This window comes from Convolutriloba macropyga, chromosome 6 (assembly GCF_964194025.1).
Source record: "Convolutriloba macropyga chromosome 6, txConMacr16.3, whole genome shotgun sequence".
NCBI classification, from domain to species: domain Eukaryota; kingdom Metazoa; phylum Xenacoelomorpha; order Acoela; family Convolutidae; genus Convolutriloba; species Convolutriloba macropyga.
The window spans coordinates 31,152,431-31,174,069 of record NC_134473.1 but is presented as its reverse complement, the minus strand read 5'-3'; the positions used below and the strand labels follow the sequence as shown (position 1 = coordinate 31,174,069).

General features: G+C 36.8%; 1 protein-coding gene across 1 annotated transcript in view; it reads right to left on the bottom strand.

The window, feature by feature from the left end:
* Positions 1-10,771, bottom strand: part of LOC142341289 (uncharacterized) — a 41,452-nt gene extending 30,681 nt beyond the window's left edge. The window contains exons 1-5 of the mRNA XM_075392208.1: positions 10,715-10,771; positions 7,428-7,582; positions 6,514-6,770; positions 3,413-3,866; positions 1,595-1,788 (exon numbers count right to left, since the gene is read on the bottom strand). Coding sequence (XP_075248323.1) covers positions 1,595-1,788; positions 3,413-3,866; positions 6,514-6,770; positions 7,428-7,582; positions 10,715-10,771 — 1,117 coding nt within the window. The remainder of the gene's footprint in view (positions 1-1,594; positions 1,789-3,412; positions 3,867-6,513; positions 6,771-7,427; positions 7,583-10,714) is intronic.
* Between the last annotated feature and the right edge of the window lie 10,868 nt (positions 10,772-21,639).

The window sequence follows — 21,639 nt, the reverse complement described above, 5'->3', positions numbered from 1 at the left end:
GCATATGGCTGCCTTTGTGTTTAAAATTTACAATGAGTTCTTTGATGATTGCTCATAAAGTGTTAACTTTCTTTACTGCGACGGTCGAATTAAAAATTTCCCGTCGCATCGCTCTCTTACTTTATGCTTTAACTTATTTGACCAGTGTTTGTTATTCTTAACAACTCAACGTTTAAACAACAGGTCCCTTCTTTGCTTGTTTTTTTCAGGTCTACTTTAATGTCGTGATCTCTTTTCTTGCTATTCTGTATCATCTTTAATATGGAAAAGGTGAGCAACGGCTTGTGAAGGGAAACGTCGGCTTCGTCTATGGCGGGTCTGCAGTGATTATAGTGGGAATATTCTGAAGTTTATCCGCCACCGACCTCCGACGATCTCAACCGACCGCCGCCACCGACCTCAGTCAGCGACCTCCTCCACCAACCTGCACTGACCTCCGTGATTAGTGGGAATACTCTGAAGTGCATTTCGTTACTTGAAGCAGATACATTTCGAAAATTTAGAACTTCAAAAACATTTATAGAACCTCGAAAACATTTATAGAACTTCGAAAACAGTTAGTGAAGTCCATTTTGACGCATTTATATTCCATTTCATGTGTGTCATTGAGCATGAATATGAGCATAATTCAATTTCGATCTCGTTTGTTTCGTTTCTATTAAGCGCAAACAAATACAGTAGTGAACGTTTCTATATTAAGTGCAAACAAATACAGTAGTGAACGTTTCCATATTAAGTGCAAACAAATGCAGTAGTAAAAATTTAATTGTCTCTTGAGACGGCAAATAAAAGCGGGTATATTGATACGCGCCTTTATGCGCAGATAATTGTCAGCCGGCAATTAATGCTACACAGGCAAACGGAAGAATAAACTTAGTCATGCGCAGACAGATAACAGAGGCTGAAACTTTCATGCTCAAAAACAAGTCAGTTTAATGACTCATTGACCGCCAAAAACCAGACTGTAAATTTAAAAGTGGGACATGAACAGAGCAATGGGCCGGACAAAACCCAGTATGGTTTTTGCTCTGAATCAGCAATGAATTGCACAGCTAGAGTGGTCCGGGTATTGTGACGTGCTTCCACTATGTGCTCTTGTTATTTAACGAAGTTTTGAAAAACAAATTTGAAAAATTATTCTAGCAGTTTTGCGTTTCCATTTCGAGCGATGATTGATAAATCAGAGGTATTTGTAGTCAATGTTTCTATCATATCAAAAATTTAAGAAAAAATTGAATCGCCGTGGGGGTTGCTTCCCAACGTTAAAAACATGATCGAGCACACTATTAATGTCGATCAAACGTCATTTCATAGGTCAATTTACGTCCCTTACATTTTCGATATTGACCCATCGACGACAGTCTTTTCTATGCAAAATGCAAAAACTCAGGTAATTAGCTTGAAGATTGCCTTACATTCTAAACTTTACCTTAAAGTTGGCCCCGAGACCGGTTTTTTAACCAATCATTTTTCACCAGTCAGAGTAAATATTTGCCCGGTCTTCTGCTAATTTAAAAACGCATGACAATTTATGAAGAATCTTTTCGGCATTGCAGGACAGCAAAATTTGTAAAAATGCAATCATTGAAACAACCTGTGGGATAGTCTGGCCTTGCGCCGTAGGTAACTTCCAGGGATGGACTTCGCAGCATTGCCTCTCCAGTGTATTGGACATATGCCATGACAGCAATGGTGACTGTGGTGCCTGGTACTATGTCTGTGACGTAATAGTAGTCTCTGTAATTGTATTGATCACACTCTGTTACGCTGCAACTGCCACTTGTTGATCTAAATAAGATAGCTGCACAGAACACAATTGATCACCATAGTTAAGATCTCGAGAATAATGATTTGTAATTTTATATAATAATAAGAAATTGTTTCCAAGGTATTGACCCGTGTTGCTCGCCACAATTGTTTCTTAGCAATCATAAAAAGTCATATATGATTCTTAGAAACCATTCAAAGTCATATATGATTTGTATGAAATCTTGACAATCATACTAAGATCATAAAAAAATTGATTGATGTTTTAAAATAGAGCACAATAGATCAAACCAACAAGACTTACCATACTTTCAGTCAAAAAGTGAACAAACAAAAAATGATGCCCTTAATAACAAAAATCATCTTAGTAATCATACTAAGTCATATATGGTCTTATGGAATCTTGACAAGATCATAAGTAAAAAATAAAGGCCACTTAAAACAGAAAAAAGCGAAGTATATATACAATTCTGAAGCCATAAAATAATCAAAACAAAAAATAATCTACAAATGAATGTAAAAAAGTCGCCATTCGTATTGTTATCAGAGGTGAAACTTGATAGAAAACCTCTTAAAAGCTCCGAGAGAAATTTCAATTCTCGGGCTAAAAATTTTCGACCCCAATTTCATGCTCCTAGCTACCCGTTCATCTCAGTACTAAGGTCGCTCTGCTATTGAAGATCCCTAAAAAATTTGGAACCTTCATAAAGTGCGGACAGCTTTTCTTGCAGTTTGAGATATTAAGAGGTATCAAGAGAAAACCTGGACATATCAATCATATTCGAAGTTTAAACGAACGGCATTGTTTATGGTGTCTTTGTTTTAATACAACGATCCTTTATGATTTCTTCAAAATCAGAAAAAATTGTATAAGAAAAAATGGAAATCTTATTAAGATCGTACTACCATATAGTCTATGATTTGAATGGCATCATATATGATCTTAGTATGATTACTAAGAAGTGTCGGCTCGGGGATAAATAAAACAGTCTGGTTCTTTTGCATTTAAAAGTTAACATCAAATTCAGTAATGCATTAAACACTCCTGGAGAACATTTTTACGCCAAGGTTGGCCTGTTTTCAAATGTGTAACAAAAAATATCGTATATATCAAAGATTATAAGAAAAGATTATGAAATTGTACTAGCTACGTTAAAAAAAACTGTTGAAAGCTTCGATTCTCTTTGTACTCAGTTTGTTCTTACTTTTCAAACCAAGATAGCAACTCATCGTTGTCAATATAATTTAAGTCCAAAAACTTGTCAAAATTCTCTCTCTAGCCACTTTGAGAGATCAAAAACAAATTTGTCAAACAAATTGGGAAAAAAATTTGGCAACCATTTTGGGAATCTTTGGCTGCAGTAAGTATTTAACCTACCGGTTATGTTCTTTAATCTGTGTGTTTGTTTATCTGTACGGGGCTATGTACCTTCGATTCCAAGTCTTTTCAAACATGTCAACCCAACGACTTTTTATACCTAATATCTACCAGTCGTCCACGTTTTTTTCGGCTGGAGCATCATATGAATTAGACTACGATTTATTTTGCTAATAAAATTTAGCTAATATTTTTAAAACTGTTACCCGTTAATTTAGGCATATGAATTACTCTTCATTTTAATTTTGCCCAGTAAAAATCACTAACTGAATTTTCCATCCGTGGTACTTCCCCGCGGCGTAGAACTGCACCCTGACCCAAGTAGTACCCGAAGTAGGGGAAGTTGAATATTGAGATGGCTTGGCAGGGTACGTCATACCATAAGTTGTGTGCTCTTTTGTCATTGGTGTGTCACCAGTACTATACGCTATGACCTTGAAATTGTAGTAACCTCCTTGTTTCAAATTGTAAAAATAGAACACTTGGTTTATAACGAAAGATTTGGACACGATTTTTGGTTCGACGTCTGTAGTGATGAGATGAACTTCATGTTTGTATCCAATTCCGGATTTTGTATTTATGTTTAGTCGCATGTATGTTGGGGTATCTACAGTGGATGTTGTGTAGATTGAGTCCAAGTCGTCCGTATAAGTAGATTGTTTAACTTGTAATATTCTACTTTCTTTGTCGTGGCTTATGGCTTTCAAGAATGCGGTGTACTCTAAAAAAAGAAAAAAAACTGATCTATATTGTTTCGCCTGCATTGTTTTTATGCCCCAGTTGCAAATTATGTGTTGTTATATAGAACGTTGCTCTGTAAAAATAATGCACATGCACTTGGGGATCACAAAACATATACTCCCACTAAGCTGGGTGGGGGGACAGATTAGATCCAAAAAACGATCGAAATGATGACCAGCTACCGGCGTGGAAAAAAATCGTCCTTTTAGATATTGTAAAGATCTTGCAGGATTCCTATAAGACGTTGTTAATTCTCACATTATTTTTACTACATGGTTTGTTACTTGTAAGGATCTTACAGTATTAAATTTGCCTAGCAAAATTCTTCGAAAATGTGACAAGAATCACTTTTATTTGCTAGAATCTTAAGACTTTCGCTTTTGATGTCAACTAGGCTAAGTGCTTGTGCTCAATGCAAGAATTTAAATCCCAAAAAATTTATTCGCTATAGTATAACACATGCATCACAGAAAAGCGTTCGGGTAGTCTTGATTCTGCGGTATGTTCATTAAATTTTAACATAACCATTCAACAAAGAATTAGGTTGATCAAATTTACCATTTTTGAAGAGAGACTGAAATACTATCAAATTAGCGCGGACTTATACAGTTATCAAAATACAACATCTCTTTATTTATGCCGATCTAACTTGATAAAAGATATAACAAATCAAAGGCAAAAATATATACTTAAGACCTGTTTGTGGTACAAGTCTCAATTTAAAGATTTGGAGGCTGAAAGTGTTTAATTTAAAAAAAATGTAAATATAAAACTACAGGCTTTCGAATTACCAGTTGAGTAGTAGTATCGAGATGCGGTGGGGATTCTTATTGATGTGTTGTAGCGCCGAAATATAGTCTCCTGGTTCTGACATGAAATTTACGCGGGACGTAAAAACTTGTTTATTTAAAATTTGCAAAGACAAAATCTGTTATCGTCTAGTTTAAACTTGACTAGGTCATTTTTTTTCAAGAAAAAAAGGATACTGTTGTCTACACTATCATGATTTGCGATAAGAATCTCGTTTCCCACTTCGCTGAGAACAACTTGAAAAATTATTTTCAGCTCCGCTTGGTTCGATAGGGGTCGGAAAACCACGTACACGTTCATAGTGAAACGTTCTCCTATTTTTCCTATTGGCTGAGAAATCGAGAAAAATAACTGTGCTCATCTATTATTATTATTGTTGTACTGTGCTCAAACTATTATTGTTCTTCCATTAAAAAATATTAAGAAAGCGGGAGAGTGGAGCCTGTTTCATCCGCGCGTAGGAGCCTTAATCATTTTCCCTTCTGCTCTTGTAACCTTGAAGTTTGTGCGAGAATTTATTGCTTTTCATCAGATGCACCTGCTTTGCTTTTAGTAGTTCCCCTGAGTGGCAAATGCCAGTCAAAGACCAGGGAAATTAAATTGAGCATTATTAGCGGCGCCTACTCATATTTAATTCTAATTCTAGTTTTACTTTGGTCCGGGATGATCCAGGTTTAAACTGAGGCTCGTTTATTAAATAGAAAAGTAAAGGCTCAAATGCTAATGTATTGTTAGCCTAGGCGCGCGTTAACTTGTTTGGCGGGTGCTAAGAGTAGTGGTAATTAACGCTTAATCATATGCGGTCGATTTGATTTGCCGGAATAATTATCCGTTCACTCGTAGCAGCTCTAATACTACAATACCGCTATCCTAAACCAAGGCTCTCAACTTTTTCGTATCTCATGTTTTCTTTTGCAGAAACACTGTAGCAACATGTTCGACAAATTTTATAGTCTTATTTCTTTTTTTAATTTTGCGAGTTTGCTGATTATTCAGCACCATTCTTGCGCTTTTTTAGTACGACTATTCCAATGGTAAAATTTTGTAAGATTAGCCGTGAATTTAGCTCTAATTTTTCGTAAGCATTGCAATTTTATGCGATGAAATTTTTTTCACCGCATAAGTGGTGGAAGAAAACTCACCTCTTAATGTTTTTCATCGCATTGATCACAAATCTCATACTTTTCATTCAAATTCACCGCAAATCTTACATCTCTTATCTATTTTTACCAGTGAAACCTCAAGCCGAGTGTGTGTGCTTTTGTGTGCGCTTGGGGGGGGGGGGGGTAACGGTGTGTGTGTGTGTGTGTGTGTGTGTGTGTGTGCGCGTGTGTGTGTGTATGTGCGTGGGGTTAGAGTTGAGAAGAAGGCTAGATGAGAGGGGAGTTCAACTGAGTGTTGGGGGGGGGGGGGTAATGGAGGGGAGGGTTGATGAGTGGCTGATTATGATGGCGATTTTGACGGTTTTTGATCAGTGGTCAATTGGGGAGATGGTATCGACTGAGTCTGATCAGAGGCTACTTGCGTCTGAAATTGGGTCTGATCATAGTCTGATTACGGTCTGGACAAGGGTCTGAATTTGAGTCTGGACCATGGTCTGGAGATGGTCTGATCAGAATTTCTTCGGTCTGGAATGTCTGATCAGAGACCCAATCAGTCTGGAAAGTCTGATCAGAGGTTATTTGGGTCTGAAAAGTCTGATCAGAGATAATTTTGGTCTGGAAAGTCTGATCAGAGGATAAATTGGGTGGGGACCTCAACCTGGGAGCCGAAAAGTTGGAGTCAAGAAAGGATAATTTTAAATCTTTTCAACTCACCATAACCCGCTTGCAAGCCTGTAATGAGCAGTTTTCCCAATTTCACATCTCGTTCACACCTTCCACCCGCCTCATCCGCACACATCCCATGCGCAGGCTCATTCCATATATGGTAATGATCAGCTGCGCCCTCTAGCGTCCAATGAAAACGAAGGGATTTGATGTATACGTCTACATCTTTAAACTCTGGCCGCTCGGGATTAAGAGATTCTTTGATTTTCAGCGGAAAATGTATGTCCAGGGTTTTGTGGAAGCCCCTGAAAAATAACAAACACTTTTCATAGGATTTAACGGTTTGGTTGAGTATCCCGCACAAATTCCGGAACACGCTAATTAATGCATGTCAATTAATAAGGTTCTTCTCGGGTTAAATATTGTGCAAAAAAATCCCGGCGATAGAATGATTCTAGATAATCAAACAAGGTCAAATATGAGGATCCTCAGTGTTTTTTATGACCCCCAGTTACAAATTATATGTTGTTATATAGCACGTTACTATGTAAAAAAATAGCACGTGCGCCTGGGGGTCATAAAAAATTATGTTTACTGAGCTGGGGGGGGGGGGGGGGGGGGGGCGAAACAGAATAGATCCAAATATGATATTTGATTTCTTGGTAATTGCATAAAGAAGCCATATAGTTTTTCTGAATATGATTAAGTAATCAAAAACATAACGCTGATTTCGACCACATGTTGACGTGAAGTAAGTTATGGTTTTCTATCTATTTCAAGAGAAAAATGAGGTGACTGTGATGGCTATTGAATAACATTGAAAATAAACGGCTGAAGGAGCTAAAGTAAAATGCCGTCAAATGTTTTACGTCAGATTGTTTGTTTTTTATTGAATTAGTCTCCTCAGAAAAAAAATTAACAAACTTATTCCTCAATGTTCCGTCAGTTCAATTTTTTCCTACCTTAGGTCAATATTGTAGTGCACTCCAGGTATCAAAGGTGTGAAAACATATCTCCTGATATCTTTTCTCAGTCCATTTTGATCAACAATGGCCGCCGAGAAGTCCTCAGATTGTCCTCTGTGCCGATCATTCTGAATCGAAATTCTCTGGTCGTCCTAAAATATCTTTTGCGGCATTGTCAAATCTCACTACTAGGCGTTTCAAAGTTACTGTTGCGTAAAGTAATTTTGAATATTTGGCCATCCTTTCCTGCCGGAAGGAGGTAGGAGGATCGCTTTAATGGGCTCTTTAAGAGCGTTACCCTTGGGCTCAGAAAATTTTCATAGCAGTGTGCTTCATTTTTGTTATTTTACATGATTACCTAATTTTCTTCTGACTGTAGTACTTGAAAAATGTTCTCATCCAAGATATCAATTAATTTGATTCACATTTTTTGCTATCCACGTTACTAATTTTTTCAGTAAAAAGGAAACAAATAAAGGTATTAGATACTGGATCTATCCTAGAGCTAATGTATAGTCGTTTCATTTCTGCAAGCTGTACAACTCACTCAATTTATGTAAATTTATTGCATGAACACTGCAAGGTCATTCAGTTTGAATATTTATAAAACTTTTCTTTTAATTTTAACCAACAAAACGATTCCAGCTTCTCAGAATTTTCTCCCACATTCGATAAACGTGTCCTTTTGCCCTCTTAAACCATTTTGCATTTTGTGCAATAATTTGTTTTGTAAGGTTTTTCTGAGCTTGCACTTCCAATAGGGCAAATATTTTACTAATTAGAAAACAAAACTTTCAGTGTGACAACAAAATGAGCATAAAAAATCAACAAAAAGGAAATTAATTACTGCACTTAAAGCTGAGAATGCTGTATATGTTTTGTATGGGTTTTGAAAGAACGTAATAATGTGCATGCCAGATTCTTGGATACCAAATAAGAATCGTATTTGGAAATCTCGGGAATCATAGCAACATCATATACGAAATCTTCGTATGGAATATGTATGGTACTTAGATTCGGTTCTTAAGAATGGTCAAACCGGGTTCCCGTAGGATAAAAGTATTGATAAATATTCCTTTTTCTGTATTTTTATCCGGTCTATTTTTTTCTATTAATAACTTTGTGCCCTATAATTTTTTTTTGAGCCGATATGTGAAAAATAACAAAAAATAAATATTTACGAGGTTTTCGGAAGAAAATATTTGTTTGTTTGACTCAGTTTTTTTCCTATTGATTGTTTTATGTACATTTTCCTTTTTGAGATCTAAATATGAGATTGAAATTTAACAATCCCTAAAAAGTATAAATTTTAAGTGAAATAGTTAATGATTACGGAGGTCGATTGGGTAATTTTACTGAATCTCGAAAACAATATACAATTTTGTCGCAGCCTGCGTTATTTTTCAAATTTTTATAGAGTACAATAGAGAATCTATCAAAACAATGGTAAGAAATGTGACTAAGTAGGTAACAGAGTGAAATAAACTTGTGTCTAAAACTAGTTAAATTTCGAAACCATTATTTCGCTACACATTAACCTAAAAGTTAACCGTATATGAGACAGGAGTAAAGAACACAAATTATTTAAACTTACTTGAAGGAGGCTGAATGAATAACCATAAGAGAAAGATTAGGACTTGGATGAAAACATTTGTCCTTTTTATAGAAGGAGTGGAATCGTGGTAGCGGCAGCGACCTTTATACAAACAAAGTAAGATATTCCGAGAACAAGTCGCTGAAAGGTTTAGCCGCCGCAAATATTTTGTTCTTTTGTGTTTTGCGACATTTAGCCCTAAAAGAACACTGGAAACTGCCAGTATCACTTTTTTCAATTATATATATTTTTATTTTTATTCGGAAAAAATTTTTGAAAAAGAATATTTTTTGAAGAAATTTTTAAATTCAAATTCCACTTCGGAAAGAGTGTTGACCAGTTGTTGAATAATAAATTGATCAAAACAACATCTAAAATTAGGACGATATGGTTATGGAAAAGATTATCTGGTTGGCGAGAAAATGCAACGAAAAATAATGTCAAGAATAAATTTCGTTTTCGCAATTTTCACGTCCGAATTATACCAAAAAATATAAAGCATGTTATAAAGATTTTAAGCCTAAAAGTACATCAAAATAAAATCAAATGAGAAATTTTAAGCTATTGTTGATATCCACTAGATATACACTACCCGGAGGTTGGTGGCAGAAGAAATCAGCGCTGAATCAATCTAGAGACATTCTGCTTTTTAGGATGGCCAGTACTCTGTTGTTGTCCCAATTTACATTGGTCAGTCTTGATTTTTGAGTAAAATTTACTGCATAAAACAATATTTTCTGCGTAACTCCCGTCAACAGGGTTTGCCCCATATGCGATTCGAACATCCGCGTGGGTACTTATAATATTTAATTTGCGTAGCAAGTGATAACCACTAAGCTAAATCTGCTTTGTTGTACCTGCCTACAAACAAATTCTTTTAAAAATAGAGTGTAAACTACTATAATTATTACCAGTTATATTGTTCTGCTAAGAATCATTTTTGCTGTATGAATAACTTTCAGACTATACAGGATAAATTTAGCATGAGTGAACTCTATGACCTTAATATAATCTTAAGGAAGAAAAACTGAACATAAAGAAATTGAAAGTTTTCTAGACATACAATGGTTCAGAACTGAAAAAAGCTTTCTTTTTTGAATTGTACAGGTTCAGAGCCGAAATGCTCTGATACTCAAGTCCGGGTACCCACTCATAATTCAAAAATTTCAAGTTTATGACGTTTTTGGCTGTTTTTGACGTTTTTATGGCTATTTTTAACGTTTTCACGGCTTTTTAAATTGTTTTATCGGCTTTTTTTGAAATTTTTTAGACTTGCCAAGTTTTGGTCTGGACTTGAATGATGTAGAATTGCACGTCTTGGCCAAGACTTGCATTTACACGTGCACGTGGTGACTAAGACTTGCATTTAGACTGGCAGGAGTAAAATGTGACATGACCATAGGTCTGAATCAGTACTGATATAAGACTTGCAATTAGACGTGCGCAGTACTGATATTGGCTTGCCGCAAGCTCCGGGTGATCACAATGCTTTCATAGTTTTCTCGTGGTTCCTTTGATACGGTATTGTTCAAAACTTTGAAAATAAGCAAAAGACCAGCGTTAGTGCTTGAACATTTAAACTTGTTCAAGTTGCATCTACAAAGGCTATTACAGTGATTTTTCTAACAAAAACCACAATTAGGAAATGCTAAATTTGCAGAAATCAGTGTCGAAATTAATAAGACCGTACCAGTAGATACTGAGTTTTGTCATCATTGTCTGAGGGCATCTTCCATACAACCACCATCTCCCTTGTTGTGGAAGATTCCACCCATAAATGGAAACAATCTGTCAGAACACTAGTTGTGTTGGGGCAGCCACGAGGAAAGGGCCCCACAGTTCGGTGAAACCACACTCCCGTCATGTCAGAATCTGTTCACGTAATTAACTATTATCAATAAATCTCTATCAGAAAACCTTTCAAACAATTTTTACAGCGGTTTTTAGGTCACCTGCTTGGCTCCGTCGAATGCCACAGTTCTATTCTGTAAAAGTTCAAGCGATGAAGTCGTTTTTCATAGAACCGAAAACAATCAGTTCCCTTAAAACATCAATTTTTGTTAGTCCTCGGATAACTTCAATTGCCAAACTAAAATTGAAATCTATGCAACCAGCAGGCAAACAATTTCCAGTGAGGTTTGCAACCCAGGACAGGTATGACGAGCCGGATTTAGGTCTTTGATAGGGGTCCGTTGCGGCCCGAGCTCATAGATTGGGCAAAGTTTCGGTCGTGTATTCCGTCTGTATTTGGTCTGGACTATATACACAATTTGTAACCGGTTTGCTCTATACCGATAACTCGGTCTTCTCCATCTGGCCCATTGCCCTACATGGTTACATGGTCTACATAGTCAAGCCTATAACAAGTTTGGTCTCTTTGACCTTGGCCATGCCTGAGTTTTGATCAGATCATTCTGGCCCATACCGAAACATAAGGATGTGTTAGATTTGGCCCATAGATTCTAGGCCCAAAACAGTCTTGCCGATACCCGTTGTGGGCAGTGGACCTCATCCTGGCTAACCTACGTGAACAAACTAAACATATTTCTACCGAAGGGGCTAAGGAAACCGTTTAATCGGTTGTTCCTACCTACAGTCATGTTTTGAAGTGTCAAGTCAGTGGCTAAGAGAACACACTGTTTGACTGCTAAGTTGTAGTTGTATGCCTTGCACTCAGCCCTGTACACACACTTGTTACCACAGAACTCCTCCGACACTATCTGGTTGTAGGATGCAAACTCGAATGACGTCAGCAAGGCTGCGTTTGTTGTCAGTGAGACACTTTTGGGGAAACTAGATCATTAGAGCAGGTCTATTAGAATGTATAGAATATAAAGAAAATAAGAATATAAGAATAGAATATTAGAAATAATAGAATATTCAATATGAATTGTGAAACGGAAAGTTACACCACTACCCAACCATTAACAGCACCTTAGCAATTTCGAAACATAATTATTGCAAGATTCTTGTGACCATCTTATAAGATAACGCATTATTCTTATAAGATGTTGTCAGAATCAGATTTTGCATTAATTAGTCAAGATCTTAGCAGACTCTTGGACGAAATATATCGGCCTTATGATATCTGACAAGCATTTACATAATACACTAAGATACCGAAAAAAAACGTACATCATGACGTACTTTGAAGCATAAACTCCGTTCAATATGCGCGATTTGAGCTGTGGCGAATGAAAGTGTAAAATGTAAACAGCAAAATGGCATGAACTTTTTTCTCCGCTTAAACAGAAAATTAATTAAACCAATAACCGATTTATTCCTATTTTGTTTGCGATATTGTTAAGTTGCGAAAAGTAGGCTTTTAAATTAAAAAAAATTAACTTGAAATCAGATTGAGTGCGCATCAGCACTAATAATAACGTTCCCGCAATAGATTGTATTGATGCCAAAAAGTAGAGCGTGCTTTTCAAATTTTCCGCAGAAAAGGATAGAAATTTTTGGGAAAAAAACAGGGAACATTTTAGACAAGCAGTCAATTGTTTCGGGGAGTTATAAAATAATAATAATAATTGTGGTTTCTGCGTAATCGCAGTGGAACAGCATTAGGCCTACAGTAGCCTGTTTTCAGCTGCCCTTTTTTCTTATTATTCCCCACATTTCAGACTGATCATTTCATGAGCAGCATTGCTCTTTTTTGGTGACTATAGCCACTTTTTTTTGCGTCTGAAACTTTCACGTGGTACCATCATTGCAGCCAACATTGGTCAGGCTATGGTCAACCTGAAGCTATGGTTAATTAAGAGCTCATCCTCACACAGACAGCTTCACGGAGGCAGGGGATTGAACTCTCAATCATTGGCGTGTGAACCACACACCTTACCTCTCGGCTATCACGCCACTCACCCAGTTCGGGGACTGGGGTGGGGTGCAATACGATTGCTTGGACGTAAATTGCTAGGTAGATTCAAGAAAAGGCTTAAACTGGGAAAGTTGGTAAAATTTTGAAATAAAATTTATTTCCGAGACTTTGTTTCTCAGCAACGTGATAGTGCTCCCATACATAAATCAAAGGTACTCGATAATGGATATATCTCAAGATGCTTGCTGCTCAATTTTTTTCTTGATTTCTAGATATCTTTACGTGTTCTCAGGTTTTTTTTGGTGCTATGGAACCTATGAATCTGACCAAATTAAAGCAAAACTCGAAAAAAAAACATGCTAGCGTGATTGATTACCATTTTAATACATCTTTAAAAAACTTAAACTTGTTTATTTTGTTGTTAACAACAATCAGTACAACAACAATCTTGAAGGAATCTTAAAAAAATTTCATGGGTCTGAGAATAGCTATATAAATCTTGTTTTGTTTATGAATCCAGATTTGAACACAGTTTATGTTTCAAATTGAACAGTTGAAATGTAGCTGATGTCAAGGAAAATATGGTATCAGACAAAAATGTCGTAGAAATGTGTTTCTGTTAAATTAATTAACAGGAAAACGAACTCCTTTTTCTGACAAGAAATAGATCTCAACAATTTTATTCAATTAATTAAAAATATCCGTTACACTGACTTTCACTGAACAGTTCAGTTTTCTAAATGTACAAAAGGGCTAAGGAGCAATTTTCTCAAATTTTTTTTGGAAAAATCAAAAGCCAGTCAAAAGCCTAAACAATGGACTACCACAACTATATCTGTTAATTTAGTTTAACTATCAACAATTGGTCAGTCTTATCGATGAACCTAGAGGTAACAAATACAAAATAAAAGATATTCGATGAACACACATAGCAAAGCGGTTTTTTAAGAAACAAAGGAATTGTTTCTGACCATTTACATAAGTAAAGTTTTTTCAAAATCTGAATCGAAAAAATCAAACTATTGTTCTAAATGGAGTCTCAATTTGGGTTTCAAGGTGAATTAATTCCAAAAGTTTTGTTGATTTCTATTTTTTTCAAAAATTTTTTAATTATTATATAAGAAAAATTTCTTCTAAAACTTCAACTACTACTACTCTCATAACTTACAAATAAAAATTTTACTAGCAAACATAAAAGATCAATAATGAATCATCTTACAATTACTGCCAGAGTGTCCTGTATATTCCTGTTAGAAAAGGAAATGATATATTTTCCTGATGTTCAGCTCTTTATTGTTAAAGTCAGTTTCTGAATGTAATTGTTTCACAGAATTATTTTTTTCAATGTACTAGCTGCAAAAGAAACATTGCTTGGAAGCAAATTTGTTGTGAATGTCCGCTCAAATTTAATGACCCTGACATCAAAGTGGCTACAAAAATGAAAACATAAAACAGAAAAATACGCTAAGTCTTCTTTTGGGAACGAAACTGCTAGGAAATTTCTCACGGAACAGAAAAGTCTTTCAATTATAGAAGAAGAATTGTTCTGAGAAAGGCGAGCTTATTTTTTTTCTGATATTGTCATATGGTTGCTATGTCTGGTTCAAACCACAAACTGACAATCAGCAGTTTTTTAAATGTTTTTTGTGGCATAAAATTTTGTTTTCGAGGTTTGTTTTTTTTCTACACTAGTAGTGGCCTTGATATTTGAAAGACTCTTTCTCAACTATAAGCAGTTAAGAAAGGACACTGCTTGGATAAGTTAATGAAATGGTTTAAGCTCAACTCTATTGTCATCTCAACCTTAGCTTGACAATCATTTTTGCAGCTGACCTATAGCTGTGATCAAGTTTTTACTGCTGAACTTCAATGTTCAGAAACTCACAATTGAAAAACGAAAAAACGTGAAAGAAATAAGTAGCTTGCTAATGAAATGATGATTGTCGGAGTTATGGCGAAAAAACTCTCGAAATGGTCTACTTGCACTTACTATTTTGTCAAAAGTGTTTAACTTATCGTAAGTATTTTGGCAGAATTTTCACTGTTTCTTAAGTTGGTTTGCCTGTTGAAGAGCTAGTTGCGCTGATTGAGCATGCAGAAAGGAAACGAAAAAGTGACTGTAACTAGACAAATGAATTCAGGTTCTCGACCCACAAAAACACTTGCTGGAATCAGGTGTGTTTTTGAAAAGAATTATTTCACTCAATAAAAGATTCTCCTCGACACTAATTCATTATGAAAATCCAAGCGGGACCCTAGTTTTCTATGAAAAGACCCATAAAAGATTTTACCTCGACATCAACATGTCACTGGCTATCTATATAAAGCCAACATTGGATCCTCACTAGGTTTGTGAAGTATTCTCATGGGTCGAGGGCTGAACTAGGTTATCAAAACCATTGAGTCTTTTTTTACTGAATCATTTTAACCAAAAACAGATTTTAACAGATTTTAACAAAATTTTTTGTAATTTTTTGGCAGTGCAAGAGATTTTTTGTCAAGATACGTCAGCGTTCGCGCTGATTTTATCATTTTCTGTTCAAGTGTTTTGTCAAGTGTTCATAGAAATAGCAAAAAGTAATTGGTCCTGAACATAAGAGACGTCATTGATGTGTAAATTTTTTACATTTATTGACGAACTAGTTTTCGTTGGATTATTTTGATAAGGCATCGACAGTTCCATGTCCATACGTCGGCTAATGAAAAGATTCAAAAATGCTAGTGGTTGTTTGGCGAATGGTTGAATAAACAAATAAAATTTACTCTTAGCCTCCTTGAGTCGAGGTATGGTAGTCAATATAGTGGTAGTTAATGGATGGAATATAACTCTTTCGAAGGTCGAAAGAACAAATATCTTTCCGTACGATAGGCAACATAAGTCGGGTAGTTATTTTCGAAAAAAAACGCAGTGGTCTTTTTTTCTTTATTTTTTTCTTGGGTCGAGAATATTTTTTCTTGAATCAGGTAGAAGTGTCTTTTTATTGAGTTTTGGTAATATTCTGGCCCCGAAAATCCACAATATTGGCTTAAATCTCTAAAAAATAGCATAAAGAGAAAACTTTTCAATTAAAATCAAATCTGGGAAATGAACAACAGCGAAATCAATTCTAAAACAACTTTTCGAAAAAAGACAAGTTCGACAATTAAACAACGAAGTTTCATAGGTGATTGAGAATGAGATGATATGAGATTGAGAATTTAAATTCTGTCCCATTTTTAAACCAATTTTCCGTCTTTTGAGTAAAACATTATGATATTTATCGAGTTTGAATGAACTTTAATCAGACTTTGTCATTTTGTTGAATGAAATAAGTCATGCATGTTCAAATGATTACTGCCCTCCTATCAAAGACATTTAAAATGTAGCTACAAATAATCTGAGGCCGACAATATTAAGTGCTCAGTGGTATAAACGATTAAATGATTGAATGAAAATTGACCAAAACGACAAAATAAAAAAAAACAGAAAAAATTTGAAAAAGGAGGTTCACTCTATATTCGAAATTTATAGATTGAAAAAACTGTCGATTGAAACTTGTTTTGATTTAGCCTCACTACGTGTTATTGGAGAATTATACACCACAATTACGGACGGAAAATGAAAAACCGAAAAAAGATGGATAAAACAAATCTTTTGTCCTAAAGGAACAGATTTTTGTGAAAACTACAGGCGTAAAAGTTAGAAACCACGTACGTAGCCTTTTAAAAAATTTTGAAATTTTTAACGTGTTACCATTCACTGTTTGAGAGCAATTCCATACTTTTGTTAATTTCATAGAGCAGAAGATAGACAATGAAATCAGCGAGGCAAATGAACAAAAAAAATGTAAGATTCAGACCCTTGTGTTTGAGACCAAGAGATAAGGCAACAAAAAATCAATACAGTTCAAAAAGATTTCAAATATCCACCATTTTTCCAAAGAACAAGCTTGTCGTCTTCTGAATTTCTAACTAGGCCAACAGTGAGGGGGATCTGTCGCCCAGAAGATCGAACAAATTTAATTAAAACCAACACCGAAGGTTTAAAAGAAAATGATGAAGCAAGCGCTACCTTGTCTCTTTTCTGAGTTTTTCCCCTCGTCCACTCTTGCAGGCTGTTAAAAGTGTTTTGTCCCAAAAGACGTTAAATTGAATAGAGAACACCAGCACAAATGTAGAATCCACAGTAAATAGATGCAACTCTCAATCAACTAACAACTTGAGACAAATTCAACTGCAAAATCTTCTATAAGTTCAAAATTTTATCGTGATTCACTCGAAATATAATTAACCAAGTTGCTCACAGTTTCCTAACTGGTCTTGCAACTTTACTGACTGTTTTAAGTTTAGTCCCACTAAACCAACTGCTCACTAGCTCAGTATTTTCTCTCTCTCTCTCAACTTATACACGATAAGCTGATTGCAACTTTTTCTATTTGCCTAACTTTATCTTATCTTAATTAAATACATTTTTAGAACTTAAGTAAACACCGTAAGTCATTTTGACTGATTGATACATCATCCGCAGGAGGGGTTCTCCTCACTAAACAAACAGATTAACGTCAAAGTCCGCTGTCCTTATCGCTCGTATTTGCGCACACAAATTTGGCGCCAAGTCAATTTCGTCGCTTTTGTTATCCAAAGACTATTGGTCTACATGTGTAAATATACCGGTAATTCATGCTCGCTAAAGCTAAAATAATGGCTTGGTATGCTTTTCCCAGCATTCTGTGCAATTCCCCATACAAAAATTAGTCAGAAACCAAAGTTTCCCAAAAACCCAAAAATTTGACCTCTAGAGGTCAATTAGGGGTCAATAGTCAAGGATGAAGGGTCACTTTGGTAAAAATAATTATTGGCGCGGAAAGTCCTACCATAGTTACACCTACTCACCAATTTTTATCACCTAACTCCTAATAGAACACGAGCAATGACCGCGCACACTTTTCATCGACCTCCCGGATGACCCCAAATTTCGAAACTTAATAACTTGCGAAGTAGTGGTCAAAACGTCTTCGGGTAAAGTTTTCTTTACCCGTTGCGAGTCGTTTGCAATTTGAAAATTTTTAACGAGTCGTGGGTGCCGAAACCCGAAAAATCCGAGTTCGTCAAAATTGACCGGGGTGGTTATTTTTTGTCACTAACTGTCTCAGGTTATCATATTAATACCATTTCAAAGTCATTCGGCCGCTCAAAGAGGCCAATTTCCGGTTTTCGGCACTCGGGTCGTCCCGAAGCACCGACTTCCGGTCGGAATTTGGGAATGAAAATATCACCAATCGAAAGCCCTTGAAAAGTTACACTAACCCTCCAAAAATCATAGGGCTACTACCAATACTCCACGAGCAATTCAAATTTTACGTTCCGCAGCACGGGCGTACGCTAGTTCCGTGCAAGTTGGTGTGGGGTCAAATCCGACCTCAAAATCGGATTCCCCGTACCCAAATTAGTCTATCCCCCAAATTTCAGGTCAATCCGACTTCAACTTTTAGAGAAATTACTATTTCAATTTCAGTGTTAACTATTTTTAGTGAAAGCTGCCTATTCTTATTTCAAAATGCTAATAAATTTCTCCCACAACTTCCTAAACCCTTCCCATGATCATTTGCTACATTACTCTGGACTTAATACCCATTGCAACCCTTAGTTCCCCGTGTATCATACTCGAACAGTCATTTTTTCGCTCAAAATATCGAAAACCTTCAAATCACGCCACTTCCGGTGTTAATAGCTCGGAGTTAGGTGGTCGGATTGGCCCCAAAGGTATACCAGCTTGAGAGGACCATTGGGTGTACATGCCATTAAAATTTGGTAAACGTCCGCTTAATATAACCTCCATGGGGGGGGGGGGAAACATCGGCTTGGTGGTAATGGTAGTCGTGGTTAGTGGTAATCGTTCAAATGCTCGTACGAAGATATCTCAGATGCACCGTTCTAATGGCCACCTCCCCAGATACAAATTAATGCCGTTAGTTAGTCAAAAATTTAGTGTTATGCATCTTAAAGTATGGTGCGAAACGGTTATACGCGATTGTTCTACTTGCAATGATAATGCCATCTATCGCCACACTAGAGGACAGATGAATTTTGTTTGACAGGAAGTCCTCGACCGAGTATGTCGCGAGATGGGTCTAGAGAAGAAGAGAAGATACTGTTATGAATTGTTTGAAAGGTAAGAAAATCATTTTTTCATACAATAATTTCATATATTACGACGTCCAATTCTTTTTAGTTGCCCTGAATTCGACACCTCGCAATACGAGCCTATTGCATTAGACGTTGCTCATCCTAAATACAATTGTGTTAGTGCCTGTCTGTCGACCATTATTACGGGAAACCGCACGCAGGCGGGTAAATTTGAAAAACTATTCGTCAAACTACGCACTGGGTCCGATAAGCACCTTTACGACAGACCCGGCAAAGTAATTCTATCTAAAGGGATCGAGGACGTCGAATTTATCAATACAACAGACCTCAGACTATTTGCTCGACGCTTCCGTATTAATATTTATGTATATTATGACTCTGGCTACGATGATCAACCTTACTATCTCAGTCTAACTGGGACTCACAAGGGATTAATTCGAGGCGGAATATTTCTTAAATTCCAATTGGTGGAGGATACACCGCATTGTCTGCTAATATACCGCTGCGACAAGAAACAAAGGCATGAAAGGTAAGTTAATACTTATTATACATACAACTTATTTATTACGTCCAGTATACTACTTATTTATTAACTTAAGTCCAGTTTTGCTTCCTTTTTTAACTCCTCCTCATCTTTTTCTTCTTGTTCAAGCATCAAGCGCACTGCAGAGGCCATTTCGGGGTCCTTTTTATCCAATTCGGCCAAGTCAATCCCCCCGTTGCAGCCATGCGCTGATTGACTTTCTGTACCTTCTTTTTCTTTTGTAATTTAATATCTTTTATTTGTTTCTTCTCGTTATCTTTTAGCGCCCCACCAGTTGCCGCCTGTACCACAGATGCTCCCGGCTCGAAAAGTGAGGCTGGGGGAGAAGGAGGTGGCGCGGAGTCAGTTTCAGGGGACGTTTGACCCCGATTTCCCCTATATAGAGAAAATTTCATCCCTTTTAGGACTTTCTTTGTAATTTAGTTCTTGCCATTTTAACTCCCGAACTATGCTATTTTGTTTATGTATACACCTCAGTTTAATCAGGTCTCCTATTTGTCTCGTCAATCTGTTTTGACAGTCTCTTATTACTAAACCTCAACCAATTGGTTATGCCTTTATCCGCTTTGTAACTTTGCTTACTTGTGTGCATATTTGTTTTAATGAGAATTTGGGGCACCATTTGTTTGCTTTCAAGAGAGTACTTAAATTTGTTCAATTTAGCTTTGTTGTTATTATCTTAATTAGATTGTCCTAATTGCGAGCTTTCTAAAGAGCCTACATACACACACTTTCGCCGCTTATAACTAACTATACACAATTTCATGTTCGCTACACTCCCCCCCTCTATTCTCATCATACTCCCGAATGATGGCAAAACCTGCGAGCTAAAATAAATTAATAATACAGAAAAACGGCAAATAAATTTTCTGACAATAAAATTTTTTAAAGCAGTACTTAGTCTTCGTCGCTTGATAACAATCCCAATTCTTGTACTCTTAATTCCCTTCGCTCCAAGAGGGACAATTCCTCCAGCAGCGATCTTTCGCGCGCTCCGCATCGCTCCAACGCTCGCTCGATCTTGCGCTTGTATGCAATGTGCGCGTTCCTAAACGTGTTTGCACCTCGAGTGTTGCGTCTTCTCCCAACGCAGTACGCCACTCGTTGTCCAGTGGTTCTACTGGCCCAAGGGGGAATTTGCCTTTGGCCCCATCTAGGTACCCATCCCCTCACCGCAGCGGATCTTTCCACCGATGTTTCAGTATGCCTTGCATTTGTGGTGTTTAGGTTCTGTTGATCCCCTTGATCTAGATCATTAGCCGACTCATCTCGTTCTCTTACTTCAATTCTGCTCGCAGTGTTCACTTCACCCTCGCTGTCACTCCACGGTCGTGGGCTGCTCATGGTTTGCTGTTTTGGTCTTAGTGAATTCTCTCCAGCTAGTGCGGATGCTCTTATCTTATCTCTTTGACAAATTCTCTTGTTTCTCAGTTTGTTTACTCAAGGTAAATATGGATGTTTAATTTGTGATAAGAGAACTTCACTCATTCTTGCCCATTGTTTAAACATCTCATTAATCACGCCATCTGTCAAGTAAGCCGCATTCTATATTTGCTCAAGATAACCATTATTCCAATCAGGACGTCCAATCGTTGCCTAACCACAAATCAGCTCAATCATCAAACCGTTCAGCATTTCTCAAACGCAGTCATCTAGCAGAAACCCAAAATGTAAGGAAATTTTAACAAAATATATATACTGTATTTTGTGTGGTGATCCAAATCTTGTGTTTTTTTTTCGTAACTCAACGCTCATTATTTATTTCAGGGACGCCTTCAACAACAGGACTCTGGCTTTCATCCTTCCTCATGGATTAACCAGCAAACCCTTTGATTTCCTTCCAGCTATGGACATTGATTGTATTCTGGTTCAGGTGGTTTCCAAGAGCCCTGTGCCAACTAATCCAGAAGAATTCTATCTACTAGACGTTTCGGTTATCCTCCAAGGCCAGGACACCAAACTACCGCTTGGGAATTCCTCAGCCCCCTTTCATTGACTCAAACTGGCTCTAAAGAATGAGGCCGAGGTGCACGAGGACGGGTCTATCTTGCACCAGGTTCTCAATTGGTTATAGAAACCTAAGCTCGCGTGTTAGCCACGCAGACTTTCAGAAACCTTTGAC